Source organism: Microcebus murinus, chromosome 14 (assembly GCF_040939455.1).
Source record: "Microcebus murinus isolate Inina chromosome 14, M.murinus_Inina_mat1.0, whole genome shotgun sequence".
Taxonomy (NCBI): domain Eukaryota; kingdom Metazoa; phylum Chordata; class Mammalia; order Primates; family Cheirogaleidae; genus Microcebus; species Microcebus murinus.
In genome coordinates this window covers 22,460,567-22,487,745 of record NC_134117.1, presented here as the reverse complement: position 1 = coordinate 22,487,745, position 27,179 = coordinate 22,460,567, and the positions used below count along the sequence as shown (strand labels likewise).

At 41.1% G+C, this 27,179-nt stretch overlaps 1 protein-coding gene across 1 annotated transcript in view; it reads left to right on the top strand.

The window, feature by feature from the left end:
• Window positions 1-25,732, top strand: part of CFAP58 (cilia and flagella associated protein 58) — a 91,235-nt gene extending 65,503 nt beyond the window's left edge. Inside the window, exons 16-18 of the mRNA XM_012770738.2 lie at window positions 18,216-18,335; window positions 20,656-20,789; window positions 24,879-25,732. Coding sequence (XP_012626192.1) covers window positions 18,216-18,335; window positions 20,656-20,789; window positions 24,879-24,987 — 363 coding nt within the window. The 3' untranslated portion in view covers window positions 24,988-25,732. The remainder of the gene's footprint in view (window positions 1-18,215; window positions 18,336-20,655; window positions 20,790-24,878) is intronic.
• The last annotated feature ends 1,447 nt before the right edge of the window (window positions 25,733-27,179 follow it).

The following is a 27,179-nucleotide window of genomic DNA, read 5'->3' as shown; positions in this document are numbered from 1 at the left end:
AATAAATGACTTCTCAGGCAACTTTCTGGGGATTCTAGGCATATAATCATACCTTCTTTAAGAAATGGTGCTTTCCCTCTTCTTTCCAATAATTATTCCTTTTGTTTTTATTTCCTGACCTGTTGCCTTGTTTATAATATCAGTTATTTAAAAACACTAGTTGGAATAATGAAGTGATGTTGGGTTTTTCAGCACTAGCAGGAAGGATGGGCTGGAAATCAGAGAGGCTAATAGTAGAGTGAATGGCCAGCCAGCTACTGCAGTGGAATTGAATTGTGATGTCCAAAGAGATTGAAATGAAGGAAATTGAAGAGTCACAAAGAAAATTGACTGGCTTTGTTACTGGGCAGGGTACAAAAGATGGCTTTCAGGCTTCAAGTCCAAAGTCCAGTCACTAATTGACAGTCACCAGGAACTTGGCTAGGTTATTAATAGAATTTGAAGTTTATTGCAATCTATTCATCTGAAAAGAGGTGAGAGGATGGAAATTAATTAGAATTCTCAGTTTATAAAAACAGTTCCAGGAATGTGGATTCAAAAGAAATTAGCAGGTATTTTAATTTTCTTCAATATTGCCATGGTCTGACTCTTAATCTAGCTAGAGGCAAAATATCACAGAATAATTACAATTTATAAGTGTTTTTTTCTAGTTGACAAAGCAATTTTACATATATTGTCTCATTTGGTCTTCAGCAACTCTGTGAGATGGATGGTGATAGGAGGATTTAACATTTGTCTAGCAAGTTACATTTTGCAAAGCACTTCCACCTACACCACCTCATCGAGTGCTCACACTCATTAATTTCTAACGTATAGTCAATACATTTATCTGATTGTGACTCTCTATAAACACAGATTTTCTTTTCTGTCTTTGAAAATGAAATTCCCCACAGGGAATGTGCACCCTTGCCTCGTCCATGCTCCAAACCCCTCTTCATTTCTCAAAATCCTGTCCAGTTGGGACACTACCTTTGCCCCTTCCCCACAAGGACAGAGGTGGAGTGGAGAGAGGCTGAGCTCAAGGGGGGAGGCCCCAGCACAGCCACCCTTGGGTACTGCATGTAGAGGAGAGTTGAGAAGTTCCCTTGGCAACGCTGGGGGTGACAGAAACTTTGGTGTGGCCTTATCCCCTTTGGATTTTTCCAAAAGTGAAAACTGTGGAGATGGTGGCTGTCAGGTGAGCATGGGCAGTGTGCTGTTTGGAGGATGACATTTCATATGCAGACATACGTAAGCACCCTGGGAGGCTCCGTATTCTTTGCTTAGACAAACCTCGTTGCTCAGAGAAGGAAGAGGAAGGCTCACTGGGCTGTCTGCAGGGTCTTTCAGTGACAGGTGTCTGACGTTGCAACGGAACTCAGAGGACGGCACCACGAGGCCAAGGGGGGGAGACTTTCCAGGAGGGGGAGGTCACCTCTGTTAGCATCTGCCAAGAGAAGCAGAATGAGGGAAGGATGTGGCCACAGGGAAGTCGCCCACTGGCGCCCTGTGAGAGTCCGATTCTGGGAGGTTGTTGGGATCAAGCCCGGCTGCCCGGGGCTCAGAGGGAAGGGGCGTGAGACAGCAGAGGGAGCAGACTTGGGTTACTTGAATGAGACAGTTAGCTTAGAGAGACTGGAGGAAAAAACCGTAAACACACATATAAAACACAAATACTTTCTTATTATAAAAAATTCAAAGAATTTAGAAACATGTGGAAAAAACAGAGCAAAACCTCTGTCCCTCTTTGTCTCAGCCCCACTCCCCAAGCACGGTGGAATGACATATGCTCTTCTAGTCCTTGGTAAGCATTTTAGAGGGAGGGGTGAAATCCATGATGAGGTCAGGCATGAGTGCAAAGAGCGGGCACAGAAGGAAGAGAGGAGGGTCAAGGCAGGCATGCGTGTTCGTGTTGCGCGCGGGGGTAGGGTGTGCGGTTCTGTGTGCGTGGGTATATGTCTACGTACGTTGACTCAAACACACATGCACACACACTCACCAGGAGAGAGGGGGAAGAAAATCGGCTCCTCATCTGATGTGGACAGGAAGGCAGAGAGAGTTTAGGTAGCACCTATGTCTTGCACTGGAGGTTGGTTTCCCTTAAGGCGCAGTCTGTCTGTTCGGATCAGGACATCTGAGCCAGCGTGACTGAGGGACACCGGGCTACTGAAGAGAGCAATCTGAAGCGGCTGCTGAGGAGGTGCCACCCAGGTGTTCACAGGGCATGAAAGTGGGAACCGCTGAGCAGAGGGAGGGAACAGATCCAGGTGCAGGGCTGGAGTCTGTAATGGCCCCACTGTGTGCAGCTCTGCACTGTCCTGCAGCCGCACCGGGTGGCCTGGGAGCTGAGTGATCGGACAGCAGGAGAGGGACAGTGCTGGGAGTGTGCGTGGCAGGTGTGGCAGGGGCCGGGGAGAGGGGTTGAAAGGGCTGTGGGGGGCACTCACAGGTCTTAGGCTCTGGGGTTGAGCTAGGAGACGCAGAGCAGTGAACTCAGGAGGGGGTGGATGGGTGTGTATGGTGGGAGCGTTGAACGGTGAGTTGGGAGCCTGTATTCAGAGAGGGGGAATGCAGAGTTAGAGCATTACGAAGCCGGCTCTTGAATTAATGACATTCATATTCAACCGGCTGTGGAATTTCAGATGTATAATATGTCAACCAGATAAAAGCAAAAAACCTGCCGGTGCCTACTGTGGCATATCAGTCCCTATCTCCCAAATTTGTTTATCAAAATGTCCTTGTTATTTAATGATCCCTTAGTGTCATTTCTGAAATCAGTATGTATTTGAAGAAGCCTCAATTCCTCTTTGATATTGAATATTACAGTTGCTCTCCGATTTGTGAAATCCTTTCATTCTGCTAGGTCTGACACGACTTGAGTTTCTCCCAAGACAAAAATGATTCAGGGTACATCTTCGTGCCATACCTCGCTTTTGTTTTTATAAAAACTGATCTTTTCATCTCTTGAGCCACCCATGTGACCCCTGGGCTACGCATGAAATCACTACACTTTTTCATTTTAGGAACCAGGCTTTGGCCGTTTTAGACAGGACACAAAATATAAACTTAATTTCCCCCCAGCCTTTCCTCTTCTGCCTGCCCCAGAGAGCTGTGGCTCTCTCTGTCACGGTCAGCCGGTCCTGTCCTCCCACTCGGGGGCGGGTCAGCCCCTGCGCTGCAGTCCTCCCGGCTTCTGAGGCACGTGATCGCGGTGGCAGTAAGGGATGGGCAGATGGGCAGAACAGGAAGGGAGCTTTTCTAGGACTTTCGACGTCAAGGATGTGAGAGTAGCTGAGTAGGATGAAGGAAAAGGGGTTTTAAGTACTGATGCGGGTACTGCATGGTCGAGAGATACCAACAAAGTACTTAAGTTGGCCGGAGGGTGCTCGCTGGTCATTTTCTTTGCCCGTGACCCCTCTCTGTGACTGGTCCACATGGGTCTTCGTGTCAGTGGGGCTGTGCTGGAATCATTGCTTTCCAGTCGAGAGTGGATGGCGTAAGAAGGGGGTTACCCCAGGACTGCTGAAATAGCGAGAGCTGATCCCCAGGAAGTCCACGGGGCAACAGAAATGTCAAAAGACTGGCAACAAAAGGCCGTTTCCTGATGGTCGTTGCTTTTCACGTTACCTTCTCACCTCCTGTCTTCTTTTGGAAACAAATCTACTTTGCATTACAGAACTTAATACACGATTTTCCACTTCCCTAAAATTTTATTAAGTGCTTTATGGAACAATTTGCGTAAGGTCTAATTTTCCAAGTTGTCGGCTGTGCAGGATAATGACCTCATACTTTCTCATCTAGTTGCATGCCATTATTTATATAAAGAGGTGGTTGGTTTGCATTCAAATTAGGCATGTATGAAAACTGGTCGTGTTTTTTTCCTCTGCAGTTTTAGATCTAAAGCATCACTGTTGCTCTATTTCAGTGCTGTCCAATAAAAATATAGTGTGAGCTGTATGTGTAATTTTAAATTTTCTAGTAGCCACCATAAGAAAATGTGAAAAGAATCAGTGACATTAATATTATTAATATATGTTGTTTAGCCCAATTTATCCAAAACAATATCACTTCAGCATGAAATGGATTTCATCATTAATGTGATATTTTACATTCTTTTTTTGGTATTAAGTCTGAAATATCTGGTGCGTATTAATACTTAGAGCAAATATCAATTCAGACTGTCTACACTTCAAAGTGCTTGATAGCCACATGTGGCTAGTGGCTACCACATGGACCAGCACTGGTCTATTTTATGGTCCTGATTACTTGGGTACCAGTTTGGCTGCTAAGTTCTTTCTCATTTACTGGGAATGTTTGATCTGACTGATGGCACTCATGGGAGTGGCAGAGAATTGTTTAGTTTAATGAGACATTCATTCATTTATTCATTTTTTTCTTTTTATTCACGCATTCACTCAACAAACACTGAGTACCAGGTCTTATGCTTATTCTAGGGGCACAAAAAGACACGAGGAGAAGTCCTTGTTTATGATGGTGGCAGAGTCTAGTGGAAGAGGCAAGCATGTAAACAGATGACTAACTATAGCACATATAATAATAATAATGCGCTATACTAGAAATATAGACAAAGTATCATGGGATTCACATGTAGAAAAATTAAGTTAGAGTCCTAGTTCATATGACACACTAAATTTTAAAAAATATTGTAAAAGTTCTAGAATAAACTATAAATGAATTTCTATATATTCTTTGGGGTAGGGAAAACTAATTTTCTTTCTTTCTTTTTTAAATGTTAATGTGGAAAAATAGATGATAATAGAACACACACACCCTCTATTCACCCAGAATAGTAAATGTTAATGTTTTGTCACATTTGTTTCTAATTTTTAAATAATGAAATGATAGATTTTTCAGATTAGGTGAAGACTTCTTTGTCTTCAAGGTCTTATTCCTTTCCTGCCTTTCCCAGATGCAACCACCATCATTGATTTGATGTGTATTCCTTCAGTGTATTTTTGCATTTTTTACTGAAAATGGATGCATCTATAAACAATGTGTAGAATTACTTGGTACATTTTACATTTGCACACATGATATTATACTGCATGCATTATTATTCATTTTCTTCTTTTTTTCCCCATTCAGCATTATATTTTTGAGACCTATATATGTTGATACACATAAAAAATGTAGATAATTTCATTGAATATCTATACTATATCCATTTTTTTAAAAATGATGGACATTTAGGTTTATTTTCTTTCAAATTTTCACTATTTTTTTTTGTTTGTTTGTTTGTTTTTGAGACAGAGTCTCACTCTGTTGCCTGGGCTAGAGTGCCATGGTGTCAGCCTAGCTCACAGCAACCTCAAACTCCTGGGCTCAAGCAATCCTTCTGCCTTAGCCTCCTGAGTAGCTGGGACTACAGGCAGGTGCCACCATGCCCAGATAATTTTTTCTATATTGTTTTAGTTGTCCAGCTAATTTCTTTCTACTTTTAGTAGAGTTGGGTTCTCGCTCTTGTTCAGGCTGGTCTTGAACTCCTGATCTCGAGCAATTGATCTGCCTAGACCTCCCAGAGTGCCAGGATTACAGGCATGAGCCACCATGCCCAGCCAAATTTTCACTATTGCAAAAATGTTTCAGAGGCATTCCTGTACAAGTTTTCTCATACACATATATGAGCATCTCTCTAGGGTATATATCTAGAAGTAGGGGAAGGACTAAGTATAATACCAAAGGCAGAAATCATAAAGGAATAGGGTGATAGATAGCTTTGTCTACATAAAAAGTTTAAAACATTGCCAGTATGTGAGAAAACACTTTAAAAATGGGGAAAAAATCTGGGAAATTATTTGCAACAAATATGGAAAAGAAAAGGTCAATATCTTTAATATATAAAGAGTTTTTGCAAAGCAACTTGAAAAAGATGACTATTGTAGTGAATAAATTGGTAGAGATAGTAAACGGTTCACAAAAGAAGAAATATGAATGGCTAGTGAACATGTAAAAATATGATAACCTTATTAGTAATCAAAGGAGCAAAAACTAAATCAGAATTGTGTATGAATATGTCCATACTGAGGATGTTTATTGTCGTGTTATTTATGCTGGCCACTAAAGATGGCCTTGCATGAACCTATGAAGAATATGACTAAATCAACCCAAGGTTGAAAAACCCAACTGCACTGTGATAACACCAAAAATGCAGTTAATTTGAGGAAATTGGAAAGGCCTCCAAAAATAAGTTACTTTGAGTAAGGTCATGCAGGATGAGAACATGTTTGCCAAGGGGTGGAGGTGGCAGTAGAGCAAGGGCATTCTGGGAAAAGGAGTGGCCAGCACAAAGGGAAGAAGTCGCAGAAGAACCTGGTTAGATCAGGGAGTGACAGGGATTCAGTGTGAGAGGCATTTAGGGAACCCGAAGGGAAGCAGAGCAAGGATGGAGCCCTCTCTGCTCTAGCCCATCTCGTGATGTCATGGTCCAATTACTGCTGAAAACTTCGTAGGATTTAATTACAAAGTCCAACTCACTTGGAGTTATTTCAACTTGAGTATTTAATCCCATCAGAATATTTCTTATTTTCAGAATTTAATTGAGTTTACTATTCCCATGAATTTTTTCCAAGCTAGTAAGGTTTCACCAAGCTGCTTTTTATTGGCTCCAGTGATGTTCTAACAGGTTTCTTGCCTAAGATTCTTTCCTTATGTAGCTGTCATCATCAGTGTACAGTTGGTTATGTGGCTGCTCTGCTCTCCTGAGCCCTCACTACCTTGCCCGTCCCTTTGCTTTGGCCCTGTGCTTTGAGGGTGATAGAGGGAGGTGATTTGCAACATGTTGGAAGAAGCCAAGCATGTGCTGACCCAGGATTGGAGCCACACTGGCCTGTGTTCAAATTCTTACTCTGCAATTCGTGAGTGTGTGATCTTAGGCAAACTGCTTAGTCTCACTGAGCCTCTGTTTCCCCATCTGTGAAGTGAAGTTGATGTGTGAAGATTACATGATTCAAGTCCATGAAGTAGTTTTCAGAGCTTGTGGTATGTGCTCAATAAATGTTAGCTATTATTATAATTACTGTTTTATGAATAATTGGAATCATTCTGCTTGTCCTATTAGAAGATCATTTATATTATAGGCCTAATTAACTACTTATGGTTCTAGAATGTCCCTTGTGTCTCTTACCTCGTGGCACGTTGGAGAGAGGAGGCCAAGAATTCACTGTCTGGGCTGACTCTTGACACAAGGCTCTAAGGAGCAAAGTGTAGGAGGCCTCAGGTCTCCGAGGCATGAGCCCCTTTTAGGACCATGGAATATGAGCCTGAGTGAAGCATGCTCCTAGGCTATCTCTCTCTGGAACCCTAGCATTCATACATCATGGTTCATTCCACCCTGCAACTCACCAAGAAGCAAGGGTTCCAGAGGGAGAGATTCAGGGAAAGAAACTTATGGACCCAGCCAAGTGACCTTTGGCGATGAACCCTTGAGCTCTTGGGAAGTGACAGACCATTATTGGTGATGGAATCCCAGGGGGCCTTTCTTTTCAGAGATGTCCCTTCTCCGATTCTTGTGGCATCAGTCGTAACTGTCAAGAATTGCTCTTACCACAGCATACTATTGAGCCTCTCGTCTGTTTCTCCCACTAGACTCTAAATTCCTTGAGAACCACATGGTCTCCAGGAAGGAGTATTGTTTTTTGGAATTGGGACTAGTGACCTTGGTCAAGTTACTTATTTCTTCATTTGTAAAATAAAGACATTTCACTGATTTATGGAATTGTTGTAAGGATTGGATATAATTTATGAAAAGTGGCTGGCATAAAGTAGTAACTTAGGAAATGGTAGCTGGTGACTATGAGAACAACCATGACAACAGTGATGATAACACCAGAGTGCAGCATGGTGCCTGGTGTGTCCATCGGCACATATTGTATGACGGACAGTTGGGTGAATGAATGGTTAAGTAAATGTGTGTTTAAACAGTTGAGTCAACAATTCCAGTGGACTGACTTCACCCTTGTCCTTCTTGACCTCTACCGCACTGGACGCTGCCATGCACGCTCTGCACTTGTCTCTTCCCTTATTTTTCAGGGCTCAGAAGTTGGCTGGTTCTCCTGCCTTGCTGACTGCTCCCTCTCTCTTTTTTCTTGGCATTTGTCCCTCCTTCTCCTGTTCCCTAAATGTTAACCATTCTCCAGGCATATTCTTGAACATTGCTTTTGCTGCTTTCACCCTCAAGGATCTCATTCTTTATTCCGGCTTCAATTATCACCTTTTTGCAGATAAAGTTGAGATGGCTTTATCTAGACTCTCCCGCATTCTGGGCTTGTATTTCTTAATACTTGTTTGTCAAAAGGGTTTCCTGGGGATTCTTTAAAATTGAGCTCACCATCTTCTGCCTGAAGCCAGCTCCTTCCCTGGCACGAGTCTGCACATTCATGGTGCGGCAGCTCTTCCAGGCTCCCAGAGGCTTGAAATGCCAGAGTCATTTCTGACTCCTCCCACCCAAGTCCCAGTCAGTTGCCGATCATGTAAATGCCATCTCCACATGCTCCCGCATCTGTTTCCAACCTTCTTTATTTTTCTCCCCAGGCACTATCATGATTCAGGTCCTCTAAAGTTAGACCAGTTCTCTAAAGTGGAGCACTGAGTGTTGGAAGAAAATATTAGAAGTTCTACACATACACGCATTTCTATCCCAATCTTTGAAATGTTCTGTTTTATATATGTCTTGTAGTATAAATAATTTATTAGAGCAGTGTATGTATATAAGCATATTATAATAATAACATATTATTATGTTATAATAATAACATATTAATGGAATAATAATATACACCAAGAAACCCTCAATGGCTTTGCTTTCAGCTGCCTATCATGTTGAAAACAAACTCACCTGGCTGTCACTCAAGACACATGTAGTCCCCCTTTCTAGTCTCATAAGGCAGCCCTTTCCAATCTCCCTTGTCTACGCTGCAGGCTCTAGCCACACTGAACTGCTTAGTGGATGCTTTTAAGCTGTCACTTCTTCACCTTTATGCCGTTGTATCGTTCTCTTACTCTCCACCTGCTATAAGAAGCATATGTGTAGTGGGTAAGAGCAGGCAGTATATTTAAACACTTTTATTTCAATCTTTAAAATGTTCTATTTTATATAGGTTCAAATCTTGGTTCTGCCGCTTTTTAATTTGGGCAAGTTTTATTTGGGCAAGTCATTGACACTTCTGAGCCTCAATTTTTCTTATTGGGAAAACAGGGATAATAAAAATCAGTTCACGGGTTTGCTGTGAGGAGTTATTGAACTACTACTCGTGTTGAGCTTAGCACCATGCCTGGCACATCCATAATACCTGTTCTGTAAGTGAGAGCTGCTGCTACTGCCTCTGCTGTTACTCTTTTCCAGTGTTCTTTGTCTAATTCTCCCAAATTGTGACATTGTGCAGGAAAGTAAAGGTCAGTCATAACAGAAAAATATTCACTGGTGCGCTTGCTGCTTATATGACTAGCCCCTACTCAGACCTCCCTCCCAGCATCCTGTGACTATTTCCTGCCCGTCTCAATATCATTAGTCTCTCTTTTTCAGTAGGATTGTCCAGTGTTATTAATATCCAACAGTGCAATGCAATTGTAGAATACGATGCAAAGCAATTGTAGAATAAAACTGCAAACTTTGCAAAAAGTGTCAGATGCTATGAAGTCAATACAAGTTATATTAGAAAAATACTGGGATCATATACAAAAGCAATGATAAATCAAGATCTAGTGGAAAAAGAGAAAACTGAACAAGTTTTAAGTAGGGGCACTTCACAAAAGAATGTTTCTAATATCAATGGATTAAGAGGGGATTTGGGAGAAATTAATGAAGATTTGACTATTTCTGCTAAAAGAAATCTTTTAAAAATACTTGGTTGTAGTACTTAAGAAAAATAAAAAGCATTAACCATAAAAGAAATTATGGATAAACCTTACTACATTAAAATTAAGAGTGTCTACTCCTTAAGAGAAATTATAACAAAAGTAAGGCATAAACTTTATATATTTTTGTATGTCCAGAGTTTAGAAACAATTACAAATCAAGAAAAAGACAACTCAGTAGAAAAATAGGTAAATATACTGATATTGTTCTATTTCATAAGTTGGGTGATGGGTTCATCATGAGTATTTATTATTATACTTTATATATGTTATATATATTCTTTTGTATGATTGTTACATAATAAAAATTAAGAAAATGTTGTACTGCAGAAGTCAGATGTATGAAGGAAGTCAAATTGTACTATAATATACTATTGCCAGTTATGTTATATCCAAAATCCCAATCATTTTACTTGAGGTTAATTGATTATTTGTTATTCCAATAAGCAGTACATTATTATAACTAAAATGTAAATTTTGTTAATTATAAGACAAAAAGACTTCTTATGAATTTTAGATCAATTTTTCAAGTAAAAAAAAAATCTCATTTAAACTTTTTATAGGCCAGGCGCAGTGGCTCACACCTGTAGTCCTAGCACTCTGGGAGGCTGAGGCGGGAGGATTGCATGCGGTCAGTTCAAGATAAGCCTGAGCAAGAGTGAGACCCTGTCTCTACTAAAAATAGAAAAAATTAGCGAGACATGGTAGCTATAGTGCCAGCTACTCAGGGGGCTGAGGCAGGAGGATGGCTTGAGTCTAGGAGTTTGGGGTTGCTGTAAGCTAGTCTGATGCCATGGCACTCTAGCCCAGGTGACAGAGTGAGACTATGTCTCAAAAAAAAAAAAAAAAAAAAGAAAATGAAAAAAGAAAAAAAACCTTTTTATTACTCATTATGAAGATTAGACACTTATTTTTTAAGAAAATGCTTATATTTTCAAAGAAAAATGTCAATAGCCAATTGCATACTTACTTATTCTTCAACTCCAATTTTGTTTTCTTTAGACTTAGAAATGACTCACTGATTCACTACTTTAAACAACTCCTTTTTTCCCTAAATATTTACCATTTACTCATGTTGTCCCTTCCCAAGGAGGTTGCCCCAGTACATGTCTACAGGCCCTTGATTTGTTTCTTTTGCCACAAATGCAAAACATAATTCCATTGTGCATCTGAAGGGCTCTATTCACCAAGAATAGGAAAAAAAATTTTTGGATTAGCCAATTAAGTTGAATAAAAAAAAATCCACATGAACACAGTTTGGTTGGGGCAGGAATCCATTCCTATGTTCCTGGTATGTATCCATAAATCTTTGTAATCCATCCTTCCTCTCCTATCCATATTATGATTTGAATCCAATGATCCTGCCCCAAGGACTGGTATCTAGTGAGCCCTCTCCAATCCAAGCCTTTATAACCAAAACCAAAACAAAACCAAAAAAAAAAAAAAAAAAAAAAAAAAAAAAAAAAAAACCACCAAAAAAGGAGGCAAAATATTAGAAACTATAATCAAAAAAGACTTCTGGGGAATGATGAGTTATGTCTGTCAGATATGCATCAATACCTATCAAATTCCCCCAAACAAATGTCTCCATGGTGTTCAGATAAATTTTAGAAACTTAATCATTATATAGATGGCGAATATCATTTTATATGAATTATCTTCAAGTGGCTTTATCTATTAAATTTGTCCTTTCATAATGAAGACTTTTTCAGATCCACGAACACAAATATTATTACTTCTACTACTTCTCCCACCAAGATCCATCTGAAATATTTTCCTTTCTATGGCCCACCAAATGGATATCCTCTCGACTTTTGAACCTACCTATACACTGCACACTTCTCCTAGCACCTTTCTTTGTCTTATTTTATAATGACTTAGTTATTTGTTTTTCCTGAACTGGATAGTAAGCTCCTTGAAGTTTTGGACCTTACCTATCTTTGTATGAACCTAACATGATCACCTGCACAGACCTGTTTCATTAATGGCGTTAAGAGAAGTCCACACTATCATGATCGAATATGTGCAAATTCCTCACATACGTTACGTTGCTGGGTAAGATGCAAAGTTAAAACAAGCAAACAGCCTTGGTAACAAAGCTCAGGCTAGTCTAGGGAATCATATACACTTTGTACAAAATTTCACATACATATATTTGCATTTTGGAAATAAAATCCCTTGCAAAAAGATCTCTCAAGAAAGTTTGTGTTGCTTATATCAGAAAAAGCCAGAAGCATTTTTCCTATTGTTATAGAAATGGTGAAGGTTAGATCATGCAAATTTCTCATATGCCTCATAAAACACTTACTCATCTGCATCCGAAGCCAAGAACCACTGTGTAACCAGCTAGTTCCCTGCTCATAAGGAGCTCGGCTGTGTAATTCTGTTTCATTCCCAATTCCAGCATCTCCCATCCTCTCCAGGGGGCTTTACCACTTCATGACATCATAAACAAGATGGGTCCAGAGTTGAGTTTAGCTGACATCTTCGTTATAAAGCCAATAAACAAGAAAGCCCCAAGGTATTAGCCATTATTTTTTTCCTATTCTGAAGCTAGATAGAAATGTAATGTTTACAGAGTTTCTAATTTATTTTCTTACTAATGAAAACAGGCATTTCCAGATAAATTAGGCTGTGTTCTGGAGTTGCGTTTATACAGAAAAGGAAGCAATTTTGCTTAGAATTTTAAATGTGGCTTTAGTCTTTTGTTAAGAATTACGGATGGAGGTGGGGGATGGAAAAAGGACTGAAAGCTAAGCTCAGAGGCAAAAATGTATTGCTTTTGTTTTTATTCTAGAAAGGAGTTATGTGTGCAATTAGGATTTCTGTGTTTAAGGAGGCTATTTAAAAAGTCACCACATTATTTAGTTGAGGAATGTGGTTTAAGAGCTATGCTTGCATTTTCATATTCATATGTATAGGTATGTACATGCACATGCAAGCAGTGTTTTCACAGCCAATTAATTTGGATACATTTGCAAGTCTTAGGAATTAAAAGAAATATTTGAAACTGCTGGAACTATCAGAAAACCTCTATAAACATTTAACTAAGAGATCAAGGTTATATGTCAGGTGATTACCTGAGTTATACACAATATACATAATGAAAAAATATAGCTCAAAGTAATGAAATGCAGAGCACCAGCTCAGTAAGGTGAATTATGCAAGTTCTGCTACCTGGAAGATGTTATAGAATGGTCTAATGCAAGCAAAAGTTCTCAATACAAATATATCTGTACCTTTATTGATGAATACTACTATAATATGATGGGGATAGTTTGCTGATAATATAATTGCAATCAACAAAATGATTGAGCACCTAGAATGAATAGAGCACAACACTAGGTATGAGGTATAGAGAGAGATCCACCGTGGTTCTGGCCTTAAATGCTCATAGTTTGATTGGATAGAAAGTATTGATTCACAAGGATAAAATACTGTAGGTGGCAACACAGATGATGTCTGTTGACATTTTGAAAAAGAGATTTTCTGTATGTTCTGTGAAGTAGGTTCTCTCAGAAGTACGGTTATGGGATTTTAAAAAAATCAACCTTATTTTGAACCCACTCGGTGAGGCTAGAGTGAAGGCAGAATGGTATCTCTTTCCTTGGAGCTCCTGATACTTAAGCATCTGAGTGGTGGCTCTTGCCCTGGTGGGTGTAGATAAGTGTCTACAAAGATAAGTCTTTGGTCTGAAAGAAAGCTGCCTGTTTCACATGACTCAGCTTGTTCACAGAGTGAGGCGATTATTCCCAACTCTTGCCCAAGCAAATTGATGACTCCAGGGTGAGCAGAATCAATGCACTGGCATTTGCCAAACACAGATTCAGATGAAAACAGAATAAATTAGTTCCTCTCAGTCAGTTATCGCTTCAAGTAGATGAGCTGAGGAAGAAGGGGTCCTAAGGTGCACATCGAATATGAACTACCTTCTGTTTTCAGCTGAAGATGCAAAGAAAAGGCAGAGAATATAAACAGACAGTGATTATAAAACTGTAGCTCGATGGGGAAAGGAGTTCTGTGAGCAACTCAATTTCTTCCTCTGAATTGTACCTGGAATAGCACCGACTCTTATTTGCACAGACTGTTCAGGTAGTTGGAGTTTCCAATATGGAGTTACAGACTGTCACCATATAATGACAACATTATTTGAAGCTAATACTGTAATTAATTTCTTACCACTATACTCAGGTGATATTGACAATGAGATGTGCTGATTATGTTACCCATCATAACTTGGCAGAGACTCTTGTAGCAAAAGAATCCATAATAATTTCTGACAATCTGTCCAACTGAGAGAATAGGATGTCTAGGAAGAGAGTATCATTTTAAGGATGGACATAGTATGGTTAGTGCTCTCAAGACATGCTCAGCCAAAGACAAAGCTGGTCTCTTTGTATTAATAGTCTAACTTTATTCCAGTATAGCTGTTCATAAGATAATTTAAAGAGTGAGGCATGCTACAAAGTGGTATTGATGTGCACCGTGAACAAACTCTAAATATATAAAGAAATGCCAACCAGAAGATGCAGTCTTTTGTTGGTGAGGAAATAAAAAACTCTTTATGATTGTCTTATGATGTTTCATTGACATATGGTGCTTCTAACCAAGTGACAAATTAATTGACTAGGTTTAAAGAGAAATGGATGTGGCTTAATGAAGAAGGACAGGACATGTATTATAAGGCAGCTGGTTCTGCCACTGCTGGCTTATGGAGACGATATACATTGGACAGCTAATGAGTCTCTGTTGCATAAGATAGATTCTCTTTATAATAGAATTGCACGCTTTGTCTGTAAATGGGGCTATTATACACACCATTGCACAATGTTTGAAGAGCTTGGTTGGCCCTTGTAGAGGGTTAGGAGGGAAATAAATTGGAAGACAATCGTACTTAAGACCTTCAATCAATCAAACACTTCATATTTATCTAAATTACTAGCACGTTCTTCCAAAATACAAATCTGTATGATGCACACAGCTAGAATGTTAATGTTGACCAGACTTCACTTTGGCTGTATCAGTCAGGTTTTCTGCTGTGGGCACAGACCGACATGAATGCGTGTTGAAGCCTGACGATCCATTCCAGCCGCTACTCCTCATCCCCTTTGGCCCTGCTCTTCATGCATTCCACTGTCTTCGTCCCTGAAGTTTCGTTTGGTATTTCTTCCACCCACCATGAACACACGGGCATTACTTGTCCTGGGTTATCTCAGTCTCAGAACTTTTTGACGTTGAATGCTCAGACAGTTTTAATGGTAACTCATTCAGTTTCTTCACTTTCCTTCATACTCGTGAGCCTTATTATTCGGTGGCTTATTTAGTTTTTGAACACTCAGTTATTTATTTATGAGATTTATTTATTAAATGCTCATTTATTTATTCAAATAAATCCAATTTAATGAATGTTACGGTCTTGAAACAAAAACTGGAAGTGATAGAAGAAGACAGGTTAAATGTCATCAGTCACTCGGTGCCAGCAGACCGTACTTCCTGCTGGAGGACATGGGGGGGCTCATTCAGGTGGTGTAGGTGAGCAGTTGGAGGAGTGGAGTCGTGCTCTTACCTGTAATACCCTCTAACCTGGCTTTGAACTTGATTCCATCTTCCGGCTTGATTCTTCTATTGACGTGATCACGTAGTCTTTGGGAATTTTGTAGCTCAACTTGATTCAGATCTTTTCAAGGTGATAGCATGTCTTCAAGCCCCAGGGGAAGTTTTGCACAGGAAAAGTGATTCTTGGGCATACTAGGTTTTTGACTTTTTGAGGGAGTTTGGAGACACCATTAATTCCTATTGATCTTGGGATTCTCACCTATGTGGTGAGGTAACAGTATTTGCTTCTTCCAAACTTTCTTCTCTGTGTCTCTAGCCTCCCGATCTACCAAGAATAATTGAAAAGAATTACACCTGTGAAAACATTTCAAGGTTCTTGAAGTAAGATGGTCTTTTCAGTTTAAGACATTATTATATACCAAAGCAGATTTTGTTCCCTCTTCATCATTGCGGGGTTCTTTACTTTTCAAGTCTACCTGTACTCTGGTATAGAAAAAGATGAGCCAACAGAAATGGACAAAACAGTTTCATGGGCTTCTCCACATATTTATTACCCTTTCCAAATTGAATCTTGAAGCCTTGTCAGAAGTGTTATTTTTCCAACAGAGCAGGCGTTAAGTGGCTATAGAAAATAAACTCACCTCCTGATATCTTTCTCTTTGCTTGCTACATCCATTTACTGTGAAGATTATATTGTAAGGTGTGACAGGTGTTGTACAGCGAGGGAAAATCACCACTTTGTAATTCTATTTGTTCAACTTTTCTTCTTTAGCACAGGCTTTGGAGTTTTCTTGTCATTTCTGGAATTATTTCTTAAATGATAAGTATTATTTTTGTATGGTTTTTTTCCCCCAGAAACTTATTCCATCTAATAATATTTAAGTTGCATACACTCTTCTGTAAGTAGAGCTATGTTATTTGTAATAAAGGTTCTATTAATTTGGCCAGGGAAAAAGAAAAACTAAAAAAAAATGGTAACAATGACTAGTTAATGAATTTTCTTTCACCTATTTTTTTTAATGACTTTTATGTTCTCTGGCAAGAGCAGATTATTTGATGACCATGCTAAGAACCCTTAGCTCTAGGTAAAAATTAGTTTCCATTTGACTGGATGTTTTCTTTAATGAGAAGGCTTGTACTTATCATATTTTTTCTTTAACATAATTACTTTAAGGAAATAAATATGTACAGAGACTAATGAGTAGACACACTAGTCTTTATCCATGCTTGTTCAAATTATTGCAGTTTGGAGGCATGGGAATCTAGAATTGAGATGCTTTAGAAATAAATCTTTGCTCATGTGTAATATCTTTAGTTCAAGGATCTGAAAACATGTTACAAGCAATTAAACTCTAAGATACAAATGGGAATTCCAAATTGTTTATTGTTTAAATTAAGTTACAGAAGTATGCTTTGCTTTAGGTTCCTAGGAAATCCTTTCTTTTAGGTCTACAGATCTGCATCTCCTAGTTTTCCTGGATTTTTACCTATTCCCTCAAACCATTTCCAGATCTCTTTTTTTCCCATGCCAACATATTTCTTAAAAGGTTCATTTTCTTCATTTTCTTCTGACTTGTTCTTCAACCTGTGTGACTTTCAATTCCCAAATGTCACTGCAGCCTTTCCGACGAGGGCAGCGGTGATGTCCTGACAGCTCACCCCAAAGGCTGTCTGCAGTCCTTCTCCTCTTTCTCCCCTTTGCCTCACTTGATGTCACTCACCACACTGGTCACTCCTCCCTTTTTAAATGCCTGCCTTTTCTTGGCTTTGGGGACATTGCATTGTTTTCCCTCATTCTTTTTCTCTGGTCTTTCTTCCTTAGCTGCCCATGTGTTCTTGTTCCCTGTAGATCTAGTTGTTCTGACTTAACCTGGCCTCTGCTTCTCAACTCTGGGCTCATATTGTCAACTCCTCTCCTAGACACCCCACAGGGCTCAAGCTCAATATGGCCTAATGTACAGATCTGCAGTCATATGTCTGTTCCCCGACACCTGCTCCTCTTCTAGCCTCCCCAGTCTCCAATAATTCTCACTCCCACCCTCCACCCCCACCCCGGCTGCCCACCTTAGACACCTGGAGTCATCTCAGCTCCTCCCTCTCCCTTCCTCACTGGTCTGATTGTTCACCAAATCCCAGTGGTTCCACCTTGGAGCTGTCTTCACCTCTGCCTACCTTCCATCCCAGGTGCTCTCTTCATCTTCTGCTTATATTGGTGCTGGGCAGTCCCCTTGTTTGGTACTCTGCTTTGCTCCTGGAGTTATTTCTCCAAGGACAAACCCAGGCGTGGCTCATCCCTGGCCCCCAACTGCCCGAAGGATGTGGTCCCCAACCAGATCCCATGTGACATCACAGTCACCGCTGCACTTGCAGCTCCCTTCCCGTCCCTCAATCGTGGCCTAACAAGCGCTTTTCTCCCTCTCCTTGGGGGAGAGACTCCCACTCATTCTTGCAGGGGTGATTCAAGTGGTATTTTTGTGACAGCTCCCTTAACTCCTCAAACCAGAGTTAATCACTCTCTGCTTTCACTGGTGGCAACACTGTGTGGCGATCTCCCGTCACTGCCCTTGTCTCACAGTCGTGGCTCCTATGAGCAGGTAGAGAGGGACTTTCTCTTACTCACTGTCTTTTTGTTTGTGTCCAAATGCCGGGCACATCCTAGGCAGGTTATGGTCTGTGGTCTGACGCATGCTTGGGTGGATCGGCGAGCGAGTGTTGTCAGTCCCAAATGACCCTGGCCATGCTGTCAAAGCCACTCTCCTTGTTCTCACGGGCTGTTTCCCTCTGCTCACGGGTATGCTCTCCACCAGGAAAAGGAGAAGCTCTACGTGGAGCTAAAGCACATCTTGGCCCGGCAGCCAGGGCCTGAGGCTGCGGAACAGCTGCAGATCTACCGCCACACGCTGCGGGAGAAGACCAAGCAGCTTAAGGTCAGTGGCGCCGTGGCTCTTTCCTGCTCCAAGGGCAGCCACGCCCTGGGGAATATGCCTGGGCAAGTCCACAGCCTCGGCACGAGGAACTGCTCTCCCAAATGCCACCCTGTCCCGAGCTCAGCTTTCTCAGGGCTGAGAAAGTCCCAGGGGAGCTGGGCAACCTTCTATCCTCCTGGACACCACCGCCGTCCACTGCCAGGGAGGCAGGCGAGCCAGAGAGGAGGGGCTCGGGGAGAGGCTCATGGCAGTGGAATGGAAATGTGGGGATGGGGCTCGTAGGGGTGACTTAGAGGACTTGGAGGGTGACGGGCAGCAGAGGAAACAGTTGAACACCATCGCCCAGCTGAAGCAGACCACCGTGCCCCGGCGGGTTGCTGCTATTCCGCCCCATCTGAGATAAACGTCCACGGATCTCCGGCCACTGCCCAGCCCCGAGGGCCTTGCTTCATGGCCAACTGTCAGATAAGCAGCCACGCAAGGGAAATAAAATCAGGCCAGAATGTTGTTAGCATAATTCCCTTCTAAGTCACATGGGAACCTCAGTAGGGGAGACAGAGTGTTTTACTTCTCTATGTGCCTTTTTAAAGTTTTCTTAAAAAATTGTGTTCACACTATATTTTGAGCTTTACCTCCTAAGCGAGTACTTAGATATTCTTGGCATGTCGGGGAAAGTTTTCCACACACATCCTCGGGACGAAGCACGTGCCAGCTGCATTCTGGCACTTACCTGCCCAATGAGCGTAATAATTGTTGCCTTTCTGTCCAGGGTGAAATAGATGCCTCCCTGCTAGGATGGCAGTAGCCCTTTTGAAAATAGGACATTGTAAGATTGCCTCCTTTTAGTTAAAAAGGGCAGATGAGACAGAAGTCTAATTAGAGCATTGACTTTCAGCTTGTCCCTCTGAATGTCCATTTCACGTGAGTATCCTGAGACATTGTTTGCATAAGGCATGAGCTTTTATTTTTGTTCCTTTAAACAACTGAATATTTCAAACAAAATAGAAAAATATTTTCTTGATTTCTCAGGGGTAGTTATAGATTAGAACAGCACATGTCTGTCTTGTCCACACTAAGCTCCAGATTGCTTGACATAATTCATAGGAGCCTTTTGTTACTTTAACCCTTTATCTCAGGAAATCCAGGGTTTTTTGTTTTTTTTTTTTTTTTTTTTTTTTTGCTAAGAATGAGATATGACACCTCATGGAAGAGGTTCAGAGATAGGTGATGCTGAGCATGTCTAACAGTTTATCCTCATTAACTGGACTCTTAGGAAATTCTACATTTATGTTTAGAAACAGGGTCTTTGTTTCTAAGAGTTTAACTATTGAGACAGGTTTTCTTCTAACATGAAAATCACGTGCATTAGCTCACGATAGCAGGGTCAGATTCATTTTCCCAGAATCATTTCATTAACTGGAATGAGTTCAGAAGCAGATGAATGCTAGAAAGATGAAGATCTCCCTTTTATGCAAATCTTTAAAATAGAGAGCAAGAGGAAAACATAAATGGGATATATCATATGCCCCTTGGAACAGTAGCCTTCCTTTCCTCCTTTTGGTCTTGCTGGGGAGCACAACCTAGCTTTGGCACGCTCTGTGTCCTCTCAGATAGGTGGCCTCCCACTCTTACTGTCTAGCCTGAGACCAGTGGCATCTATTGAACGCAGCCATGGAAAGAGGCTGATGACTTCTTTCGACAGCCCCTTTCTTGCACTAGACTCTGTGCATGTGTCTCGGCTCCCTGCATCTTAGAGGTAAGTGTCCCAGTGCTGGGACAAAGGGAGAACCTGTGAATAGTCCCAAACAACACGGCATTTAGCAGAACAGCCACCTTGGAAAACACATAAATTGAATGCTTAGTTAACAGGGGTGGCAGGATGATTTCAGAGTAATTTTTACCACCATCCTCAGATGAATCACATTCCCTAGTGATGTTTTTCTTGAATATATTTTTTAAAAGCTTTAAAAGCCATTTTAGACTGTGTGTCTGGGAGTTTTTCTGTCTCTATTCACCATGCTCCTTGAAGCACATTGCATCATTCATCTGCAAGCCTGTTTGAATATTGCCGGATAGTTCTCCTTTTAAGCAGGAGAACGATGTTTTATTTGCCACTTGATTATGTGTCTGCAGCCCTCAGCCAGGTTTTTACCCAGATGTGGACTTTGAGCTGGTGGAAGTGCACAGATTAATTGTTAAAACCTGGGTATTGTTTTGTGCCTCTAGCTCACTGAGGTAAATGATAGCAGATTAAAAGATTTTGTATTCAGAACAGGATATTGTCTCAATTTTGTTAATGCTACTTTATTTGCCATGTTAGGTTTTGTCTTCGGAATTGAATATGTATGAATCGCAGAGCCAAGAATACAAGTATGAGATTGAGAAACTTACCAATGAACTGCTGAATTTAAAGAAGAAATATCTTGCTCAGAAACGTAAAGAACAGATTCAGAAGTAAGAAGGGGTCAAATGTTCTAATTTTGTTGTGTCTACTGTCTGCTCATAAGAAATATTTGGTGGACAGTCACAGAGTTGCAGATTTCACTGGGGTAAACTAAGTTACATGGTGAACAAGTAACATTCTACAGGTCACGAACTGGGTTTGTATTAGAGCAAGCTCAGCGTCTCATCCGCTACTGAGGCCCTCCCTAGTACCCTTATAGGGACCCAGTAATATCTCTCCTTGGTGGGTCTAACCTGAAGCAGAGGAAATAGGATGTGATTTTCCCTTCCACACTGTTCTCATGGTTTGGAGATAATCATGCCAAAACTGTGTTTGCAAATGAGGTTCAAAATCAGCCTCGTACAGTCTGAAGCGTGTTCACATTTAAAACCACATGTACTATTGCTAAGAGGGCAAAGCTTGGTAAAGGTATTCTTTCTAAAAATGCAGCTCTACTGCTGTAATTTACCTATGTTTCAGATAAATGATCTCTGAACTATCTTTTGTATCTAGTAACTGATTTCAGCATCTATTGTATCCATGTGAGCATTACTCTGCTAGAAGATGACAATGCAGATACGAGGTTAATGTTTTGGGGTTCAGGATCCCTACATGTTAAAGAGTAAATGTTCTCTTCACATTGTTGGTATCATTAGTCTGATCCCAGGGTGAGAGCAAGGGCCGGATGAATCGGTAGGTTTGTAACTGGTTTGGCTGCATGGTGTTGCCAGAATCATCCAGCTAATTCTGTAGTGACTCACGTTATGGGTTGAACGTCACGTTTGGTACTTATCCACATGGACATTTCAGGCACAGGGTGAAATATGGTTTGAGTGCATTTGCCTATGATTCGTTAGTGGCAAATAGCTATATAAAGTAACTGGATGTGAATTCATTTGCCAGTAAAAATGTGCCCTTCTTGTAAATCAGAATACTCCCCTGTCCCAGGTTTAGGTGCCAGTTCCTTGGGTGGAGTAAAATACTGCTATAATTTAGATAAGTCTGTCTTAATGTGTAGTTCTAGTGAGATTTACTAACTGTGTAGGTTTCCAGGCCCCATTTCCAGATATTTGGATTCTGTAAGCTCTGGATGGGCCTCAGAAATCTGTAATTTAATAAGACCTTCAGGTGACATTCATGTACACTGAAGTTTGAGAAGCACTAACATTAACAGTATGAATTAAATGAATGCTGGAGTGGAAGCACTATAGATTTCACTTAGGATATAAGGTTGTGCTCATAAAATGTCCACATGGCTGGTTTCCGCATGAAGCAGATGTCTGGCTCAGTGGTCTCCAAGCTTTTGGATTGCACACCCTCATCAGTAAAACATTTTTGAACTTGCAACCCCCCCATAAGTATGCATATTCTTAAAAATAAAATTTTTATTGTAGAAGAGTTTTAGATTTACCCTCCAATATATTTTAATTTATCAATTACATGTAGATACCAATGTCAGTTTGCGACTATTGGTAAAGCATAATTTTTAATTTTTCAAGATAGAATTATAAATAGAATCTCTAGTATCTTCTTTCTATCCCCAGTGGATCATCTCTTTCATGTTTTAGAATTCATGTTCTCCATTTTGAGACCAGTGGTTGAGTTTACACAGTTACAAACAGCTTGCTTGGCTAAACAGTTAATTGTCTCTCCAGAGCTGATGAACTTTCCTGCCTTGGCCCTGGGGTTTGGCCAAGTCTTTGCCCTCACTGCCCACTGGTGGCCTGCCCCCATGGTTTGATGGACACAGACAGCATGATGGGCCACCCGTCACTGGCTGAGCCATACTCAATGGCCCATCCATGGCACTGTGCTGCCCCAGCCATGGGCTGCCTGTAGCTATTTAATTTAAATGAATTTATAATGAAATCACATTAAAAATGCAATTCCTCAGTTTTGCTAGCTACTTTCATAGCCACACGAGGCTGGTGGCTGGATCTAGGGCTGTTCAGCACCACGGACAGTTCTGTTGAATGCAGCTGCTCTAGAACCTTTGCCTTTGCCTGTCCTCATCCTGTCTTCATGTGCTCATTACTTGTAGCCACTCTGACTGGTTAGGGTTTCACTGGTGGGTCCGTCTACTTGAGGATCCATAAACGGGTAGACAGAGAGAGGAGTTCGTAGGAGAACAGCAAGACAGACTAAAGTGCTGAAGAAAAATGTGCAGAGGCAGGAACAAAAGTGCTGAGAAGTTTTGACTGGAAGGAAGCAGGCTGAGGGAGTCATTATACTGGTCTATAAATACACTAAAAAGATAATATAACGGAGACAGTATTCCCATTAGTCAGCTTAGACCAAGCCAGAAGCATTAAGCTTAAGCTCCTTCAGAAAGGAAAATTCAGGTTATTTAAGGCAAGGGAGGGCGGGGGTGGGGGGTGGGGGCACTGCTGCCTCTGATACCAGACAAGTTGCCAAAGTGCAGGAAGGAGTCCTCTTTGCTGGATCCACTCAAGGCTAAGGCTTTTGTCCTATTTGTGGAGGATGGTTTTTTACAATCACGAAATCAATGCTGCTAAGAGACAGCTGGGTTGATTAACTAATCCTCTATAGGTTCTCTCCAAGTGCAATGATTTAGTATAATCTCTGTGGATGTTCTCCCCATACATGCCCTTTATCAAATAGCAACTCATATCATTTTTACATGTTTACCTTCTTTTGTTTCTCTCAAACACTCTTCTCATCACACTCTGATCCTGACCTGCACCCCCACCTACCCCTGACTCCCCCACTAACCACCAGACTGGTCTAGAGCCTGCAGTACCAGTCAGATTCTTTTCCAAAAGGCAGAATTCATTCCCCTGGGGTAATCATTCATAGTTGTCCAATCTAATTGGTTTTGGTCTTAGCTGTTTGCTAAATTTTTATCAACAGGGATTCCATAGATGTTTTCTATAACAGCAGTCCCCAACCTTTTTGGCACCAGGGACCAGTTTCATGGAAGACAATTTTTCTATGGACCAGGGGTTGGAATTGTTTCAGGATGATTCAAATGCATTTCATTCATTGTGCAGTCAAACCTGATAATCTGTATTTGCAGTCATGCCTCAGCACTAGCATTACCGCCTCAGCTCCACCTCACATCATTAGGCACTAGATTCTCACAAGGAGATGTAACCTAGATCCCTCGTATGTGCAGTTTGCAGTAGAGTTCACGCTCCTATGAGAATCTAGTGCTGCCACTGATCTGACAGGAGGCAGAGCTCAGGTGGTGATGCCAGCGATGGGGAGCAGCTGTAAATACAGATGAAGGTTCACTCGCTCCCCCACTGCTCACCTCCTGCTGTGTGGCCTAGTTCCTAACAGGCCACGGACTGGTATCAGTCCACACCCTGGGGGTTGGGGACCACAGTTCTGTAAGACCCCTAATTATACAATAGATAACTGTGTACATTACTTCTGCAGGAATCCTGAATGCAAGTGTGTGTGTGTGTGTGTGTGTGTGTGTGTGTGTGTGTGTGTGTGTATGTGTGTGTATTTAAAGGAGATCTATATAGAAGATACATTATAGATTTTAGAGTAGAACTCACTTTTTTGCTAAAAATACTATCTTGTTAATCTTCCCCAGCTTTTCTTGTGTCTTAAACTATTTCTAGAAATAACGGTTGCTTGTCTAGAGTCATAGGAAAATTTTGTTTTATAAATATCTAAGTTTGATGATGATATCTTGTGTGTAGTAAATATTTATAAGTTTCCACCAGAACTTAGGAATATAAAAATTGATAAATGATGAATTAGTCATTATAATTGAGGCAAGAGAAAGAGTCTTATGACTGATCTTTGGAACTAAACAAATGTTTTATAAAGCAGGAAGATGATTACAAGTCAGAAGTCACCAAATCCACAGTGTTTGACTTATAATTAGGTCTTCTGTCCATATTGAGATCAACCTTAGGAGAGTACATCTCACATTTAATTGTCTTCCCTGAATTTTCTGTGTTACCAGTGAACACCTAATTAGATTTAAACAACCACCTTGTCTAAAACTAGAAGCTTTAATTAAAGTTGTTTTCAGTGGCTAACTCATCCTACGAACAACAAACGTCAAACTTAGAAGACTGAAAAGATGTTAGGGAAGCTAACTTTCACTTCCTCTCTTACAGAAACAAGGACAGAATCCCCATGGAGAACACCTACGCAATGGCCAAACAAAGTGTCACTCGTTTTACAGGTGGCGGATTCCCTCTCAAATCATCAAAGGTGAACACCTAACTCAAAATTGGGGTCCAGTTGAACAGCTCCTGAAATTTGCTTTGGAACATTTTGGAGGAATCTCAAATCCCTTGGATCATAGAGTCAGGTGCTCAGATTCCAGGATGGAAAGACATGCAGAACTATCAGTCATGCACATATAGGAGTGATGACCTTTTACGTGGTCTACATTGATATTAACAGATTGTCAATCTACCTGTTCAATCAGGCTGACTCATTGCATGAAGCAGATTGTTTGCTACTACCATCTTGATTGATTTGAAATGCACCAGATCTAGATACTCCATGTGGATGAAGCTTTGGATCTTAATTTCTGTATTATAGACATTGATGCTCCCGAAGGTTTTATATTTAAAAATGATTTTTGAAATGCAATGCATTCCCTCTCACCTTATTAATAAGAATCTATTTAAATTATTCCTCATTAACATGTCACTGCAAGAGATGAGAAAGAAGGACAGACTCTCAAGAATTTAAAAAAGTGTTTTGAGAATGATTTCTACGTGCAATTGCTTTTCAGGCCTGGCATAGGAAAATCTATTCCAAAGAGACATACTAATAAATACTTCATCATAAAAAATAAAAAAGAACCTTTGTAGAGATTTTGATCTTTGCTTTGGTAGGGTATGTAATTAAAATTTAAAACTACTGTTAGAACTGTTTAACATGGGGATTTGATTCAGGGGAACCAAGGCTGTAAAATGAGGGATTTGGGCTCGTACTTTCCAAGGGACTATCCTCTGTAGACCTCATGCTTGAGGACAGAGTTATGCACCATAGGGATTCGTCTGGCTCCTAGGTTGCAAGCCAGCATCTTGAGCTGTTGAATCCATTGTGTTTTCTTTTTGTTGAAGGCACAATTATTTGGGCATCAGTTCAAAGTTCCTTCATGAAGAATGTCCATTCAGTAATACTATGTGAGGATGCTGTGGCCACCTCTCTCACAATAACTTGACCTCTGTAGTTTTTTAAATGATTGAGGAGTAAGTAGCTCAGGGATGAACATGCATGATGCAAGTGGATCATTAGACCCTTCCATTTGTGCTCAGGGACCAAGATTCCCCTTGTGAAGAGTAGGAGTGTTAATGACCCGAGGTGCTTGTTCAGACTAGATGTGAAGGTGGCATTTCAGAGGGAGCTTCTAGACATCCTGTGTCCCTTCAGTTCTCTACATGCCAGTGTCCTTTCTTAGATGAGGTTCTCCAGAAGCAGACCAAAGACACCAATGTCCATGAAAGTCATTTATTATAAAGTGATGCTGGGGAAACCAGTAAGAAGGTGGAGAAGTGAGACAGGGAAGGGAAGTGAACGAGGCCAAGCATGGGTGCAAGGTCAAGTGGAGTTCCATCATAGGAGACTTGCCTCCACTTGAGGGAGCTCTGGAGTTGATGCAATCGTACCTCAGAGTTGTCTCCACAAGGGTGAGGGAGCTGGGGTGTTTATAGCCCCTGTGTGTCAGTGAATGGCCAAGGACTGCTCTGGAGGGACCCTCTGGTTCTCCCTGCCTGCAGGCAAAGCAGGCTCTGGAAGCTTGATTGATGGCAGCTCCCAGAGAGAGAGAGGGTGCTGAGGATTGGAAGGGAACGTGGTGAAGGGCTCGGGGGTGGGGGGGGAAATGGGTTGGGCAGTGTGCTTCTCCTAAGTGGGCCTAGTGAGAGAACTCTCAGGTGGAAAGCAACCTCAGTGTAGCTGATAATGTTGTGATGAGGTGTGATCGTCAGCTCTTTGGGCCCCATACAAGGATACGGAGGATGGAAATGGACCCTAGAGAATTTACCAAGAGCACTTTAAACTTAAAGAATCATAGTGGGGTCATTTCCATTTTTGAAAATCTTTGACAGTCTCTTGCCCTAGAGCCAACTGTATTCTGTTTAGACAAAAGATTTTTACTGGTAAAGCAGGGCAGTTATGACACATATATAACCCTGGAGATTTTCCTGTTCATCCAGAGACATTTTGAAGCATAGCCATAGCTAACTTCATTCTGAGTCCTTGGGTGGCTTCAGAAGAGGTTCACTCCTCTAGGGCACAGGGTCCATGATCCTTGATCTATCTTAGTATGACAAGACTCCAGAGATAGATGCTGGGTTCAAATCCTGACTCATCATAACAACGGGTTGTTTTGCGGATTAAAGGAACTAATGTATGTAAGCTTGGAACACTGTCAGGCACATGGTAATGGTTCAGTAAAC